Consider the following 5239-nt stretch of genomic DNA (forward strand, 5'->3'; position numbering starts at 1 on the left):
GCAGACCAGGCGTTCTCTTACCAGGCAAAACAACAGCGCAGTTTGATTTTTTCTCTACAAGGTTCGACTCGCTTCGCAGCGTTTTCGCAAAGGGCAAAGTTTTGGGAAAAACTTGTGGCCGCATATTTGGATCGGCAAGTGAACAAACAACATAATAACACATTTAAAGCAACGACCAACATGCTCTTGATTTAATCGGCGATAATAAAACGTAAGTTCGACCAGTTCGCCAATTAACAAAAGATAAGCAGCGCAGGTTTTTCAAGAATATTTTATGCTACAAAAAATAAATATATTTGAAAATCTATATAAAAGTAAATCTATGTTTTGCCATGCGTTAAACATTGATAAAACTTTAAAAGCAATTAAAGAATGATTGACAGTTTAGTGAAACTGTCGCGTTTTTTTTCGGACTTATAACATCTTAGGAATATTTTTTTCATTGTTATAAAATTAAATTATTCTACTTGTTAATAGTTCCGTTCCAATGCAGCGTCACGACAAAAAAATTTGACAGCAAATAGTGAAATCCACAGTCGGAAATAACTTCGATTTCCAACGCAAAACAAATTTAAGCCGAACACCTTGCAAAAGAAACTCTTTTGAGGTTTCAATGTTATCAGTTTGCTTGTTTGAACTTGGAAATGACGCCATTTGGTATGGGATCGGTCGGTTGTAACTGTTGTCCAAATATAGTACGTTGGTAGCGGAATAAAATTACAAGAATTGCACCAATATTGGTCACATTATTACACCAATATTGGTCACATTAAGGATGTCATCTGGCATAGGGTAAGATTAACCGTATTTTTTCCAAATATATCGTGTATTGGTATCGGAAGAGAATACCAAGAAAAGTACTAACTTTCAGATATCGTGAAAAGTTGTTTTTTCTGTACTTTTTTTGTTTTCCCCGATTCTTTACAGTAAATACAATGCCTGGTAGCAAAAGCATATTTATAGCCAGATATCTATGTTGATCAAAGCGGTTATGTTATTTGCTATCGGGACAGCGCAAAATTTGCCGAAAATATCAGGTATAGGAATTTAATGTGTCGGAAATCACTAAAGTTACTCGCGTTTGACATATCGGCCACCCCGTTATCGAAACTACATGAAGTAATAGCAAAGAAAAATAGCTAAAAACAGCAGCAGCAGCGAGAGGTTGATCATCATTTCTTTGCGCAGTTGCATGAACATTGGTGCATCCTCCACCATTTTGTCCACCAAAGCCCCCTTCTTGTTGAGGTGGGGGAAGGGTTCATCGGGGACCGGCACCCCTAAGAACTCGCACAGCGGGCCCCAGCCGTCTTTGGGGTTGAAAAAGAGGGTCTGGTCCTTGGGGGCGATCTGGGGAAAGTTTGACCGAGTGATTAGATTACAGCAGTGTTGTAATGACTAAGTATACATAAGTCACTGTTTTCGTGACTTGACTTTTTAAATGACTTGACTTGACTTAAGGCTTTTGGTAAAATAACTCTACTCTTTTAGACAAATGACTTCACTTGGACTTAAGTCATTGCGTCAAATTACACAGTCATTTCAAAATGACTTGTTTATAAGACTGGGTTACAGTAATGTAAAATAAACATAGGATTTTAGCAATGATTTGCGATACAATGCGGCGATTCAATTTTGAAAGGTAAATTTATTTTTAACAAGTAGGTTAACAACTGTTAGTAATTAAAGTTCTTAACGCTTTGGAAAATTTGGCCTAATAACCTGGAAAAAATTTGAACAAAAAAAAAAAAAAAAAAAAAAAAAAAAAAAGAAAAAAAAATTTTTTTTGAATAGGCGCGGATCGCGATACTGCTTCTTCAAAAAGGTCGGGTATTTGTACCGGATTAAAATGTAAACTAACGGACATCCCTAGTATTAGGTATCTGAAAAACGCAGCAATATTCACTCTCAGAAGTCAGTTTTGCCAAATAGCCATTTTGTCATCAGTTTTAAATCGCCACGCCTCAAGTATAAAACAATTGACCCGACAACAAGACATATCTTTAAAACATTTATCTCTGGTATCTACATATGTAAGCACATATGAGGCAAAATATAAGTCCAACTCAATTACACAAGATTAGTTAATCCAACGTAGTACAATTGAAAACAGACGGTGGAGAGATTTACCAGAGGAGCCACTTTGATTAACGCAAAACAAGTTGTGACACTTCTTTTTTTTGTCTATATTTAAAACTTATTGTGACTGTCAACGTTTACCAATCCCGTAATAGATTTAGTTAAAACTGCAACTACTATTTAAAGTTTGGCAGAAAAGCAAACCAATTTTTTATTGAAAAATTTAACACTTTTCACTCAAAAACATTGAATAAAACGCCAATTAGGATTTTGGAGTTGGCCAGAGTGAAACTCAAAGTCATCCGAACCAAGTAGAAAAACGTTAAATGACAAACTTGAGAGGCACAGTATAGCTTGGGGTAATTTTAAATCAGAATACTAAACAATATTACTGAACGCGTTTTTTGTTTTCATCGTTGTTTTTATCGTGTTGTGGCTCGCAATTTTTCTTTCATTTTTTTCGTCGCGTGTTTTTATATGTTGTACTACGAGCGTTCGGCGTCATTCGCCCCGAAGAATGCGATTTAAGTAGGTTGCCGAAAGGTTGGTAAACAATTATATTTACCAGAGGAGCTGTTTTTGATTATCATTACTATATGTCTTGTAGGAACATTTTATATAAAACCTCAACTGCTGCAACTTACTTCTCTGACCCTTGCATTGTGTTCCCTATACCTCATGGTGGCCACCTTTATGTTGGTTGGTGGCATTGTGAGCAAACTGTGTGGCCGTTCAGATGTTGCAACCCTACCTAGAAAATATCGAACGTCACGTATCGTTAGTAACGAAAACAGCCCCCAAAACGGATTTTCAGTATTGCAATAAAAATGCCAGAGAAAAACAAAGTTGCTGTCTGTTTTAGAATTTTTTTAGTAAACAGTTACTCAATAGCCGCTACATTGAAATACAACGTAAAAAGAATCACAAAAAATTAGCAAAACTTAGCTTTATAGAAATAGTGAATGGATAATTGCAAACTACCACTGAAAAAAACAAACAAATTAATTACTGTTGATATTTTTGCCAAAATCAGACATACATAATTCTCTGACGCAAAAACAAATATCGAGCTTCACATAATGCTATAAAACAGTCTGTGTGGTTAACTCTGTCGGCTTACGTATATAGCATATTGCTCTAATAAATATATAATACAGTTGAAATGTTTTTACCTGTAATTCAAAACAAAATTTTGGTAAAATTGTAAACTGAAAGACCATTTCTAAAATCTCATTACAGTTTTTGTGCATTTTGTACGATTTTGACTTAAAATAATTTTGAAAAACATAACTTTGACAAAATTTCCACTTTGACAAAATTTCCACTTTTTTTAAAAAGTCAAAAAAAAAAATAATCCCGTAGACATTCGATAAACGCTATGAAACATATCACTTGCCTGTTGAATCGAAGAATGTTCTAAGCTTCCTCCCTGTAGCTGTGGTTAGCATTAGAAGATGAGCAAAACGTTGTCTCCTTATCGCGTTACAGTGGTTCATGAAGCTCTCCGCCCATTCCTCTTCGCTGGCTCTCTCGCAATGCACTATCTGAAGATGGAGTAAATGAGTGTTATCAGGGACGCCGGAGCGAATGCAGGGCAAGGGGAGCGACTTTTTTGGTAAGGGCAACATAGACCGCAAGCGAGTGTAGCGAGCAGAAATATTGGGGGGGTGCGGGGGCATTCCCCCGGAAAATTTTTTGCGGCCACGCCCTCTAGATTGGCTTAAAATGATACCAAAAATGTTTTAACAAATGTCAACCATGTCATTTTACGAATTTTTTTGCATTTTTTCGTAGCTCAATCCCTACCCCCTTTATGATTTCCGTCGCATAATATTTAACGTTGTGAAAGCAATATAGCATTTTTCGTGAAAAGGGCACTTTTGCCCCCCCCCCCCTTGCCCCCGTTAGCAAAGGGCAGGAGGGCCGCTTGAACCCCCCCCCGCGCCCCCCCTCTCCAGCGTCCCTGAGTGTTATGTTTTGTATTATGTGCTTCACTTTGTGTTACCTACGTTTATAAAAGGGGTGTGTTGTACCCACCAACCCACACAATCATTTTGATTTTACCAGCACAAGTTCTTTTCACACTTGGTTTCGAAAATAAATTACCAAGCAAAGACAACTGGATTAATTTAATGAATGAAACTGAAAACATGGTATCACACGTTTATTGAGGATAGAACAATACTTCTGTATAGTCTTGATATTCTTACTATGTCTTACTTCAACCTCCAACCACTAAGATCCAAAACTAAACAAATTTCGCAGCCGAATATTTTACAGCAAAAAAATGAAAATGTTGAATTTTTTCTACCGGCGTCTTTAGTCTTACCTTTGCATCCGGAAAGGCCCGGTGTATTTCCTCCCACAGTTTGGCCGAAGGTACATCGGTGATGGCGTCAACGTCTTTGAACATTTCGCGAAACTCTTGGGTCGTGCATCCTTCGTTCAAAGCTTTAACAAGCTGGTCGCCCAAGTGCCAGAACTGGTCATCAATGTGGTAAGTCTTGTATCCAAGGATGGTCAGCGCTTGGCTCATCGTTTTTGTTCCTGTTTTCATGAATCCGCTTCCTATTACCTTCATGGTGAGGCCTTGAGCTAAAGCTCACGAAATTCTACAGACCTATATGGAATAATATGATGAACCCTATAGATTTTTGTTTACAATAATATATAAGTTGATTAAAAGGTATGGTCAACATTTAGAAGTCGTTGGTACATAGAGGATGCAAGTAATGCTGCTATGGTTGTTTCTTGGCTTGCTGACCTCTAAGCCTTTGTAGCTCAGTTGGTAGAGCGACGGTCTGGGTATGTCCGAAATCGTCAGTTCAAATCTTACCACAGACTAGTTTTACGTAAAGGGTGCAGCAGACAATGGCGCTATGATTGTTTCTCGACTTGCTGCCTTCTGAGCCTGTGTAGCTCAGTTGGTAGAACGACGGTCCTGGTATGACCGAGGTCGTGAGTTCGAACCTACCCACAGGCCATTTTTTTCAGGTTGTCTTGCTTGCATCATTGATGGACTGATTTGGCTAAACTGTGAAAAGCTTCCGGTGTACTGCGATACGACGGCCGTTGTCGTTAATAACACAATAATTTAGACAGACTAGATCACAGTTGTTGTACGTAAAGTTGTATACAAGGGTTTAGCCATGTTCTTACT

At 37.8% G+C, this 5239-nt stretch overlaps 1 protein-coding gene across 1 annotated transcript; it reads right to left on the reverse strand.

The window, feature by feature from the left end:
* Positions 1–754: 754 nt before the first annotated feature.
* Positions 755–4686, reverse strand: LOC146162722 (uncharacterized). Its single transcript, XM_083385278.1, has 4 exons — positions 4409–4686; positions 3476–3623; positions 2724–2830; positions 755–1350 (listed from the first exon to the last, which is right to left on the reverse strand). Exons 1-4 carry the CDS (start codon positions 4658–4660, stop codon positions 1111–1113), a joined length of 747 nt encoding a protein of 248 aa, XP_083241404.1. The 5' UTR covers positions 4661–4686; the 3' UTR covers positions 755–1110.
* Positions 4687–5239: the final 553 nt, after the last annotated feature.

The sequence above is a fragment of the Ascidiella aspersa genome, chromosome 3, assembly GCF_963924565.1.
Source record: "Ascidiella aspersa chromosome 3, kaAscAspe10.2, whole genome shotgun sequence".
Lineage (NCBI taxonomy): Eukaryota > Metazoa > Chordata > Ascidiacea > Phlebobranchia > Ascidiidae > Ascidiella > Ascidiella aspersa.

Coding starts and splice junctions, on each gene's coding strand:
- LOC146162722 (XM_083385278.1), bottom strand. CDS start 4,660: ATGAAGGTAATAGGAAGCGGATTCATGAAAACAGGAACAAAAACGATG. Junction 2,831..3,475: donor AACATTCTTCGATTCAACAG/GCAAGTGATATG, acceptor GATATTTTCTAG/GTAGGGTTGCAACATCTGAA. Junction 1,351..2,723: donor ACAATGCAAGGGTCAGAGAA/GTAAGTTGCAGC, acceptor AACTTTCCCCAG/ATCGCCCCCAAGGACCAGAC.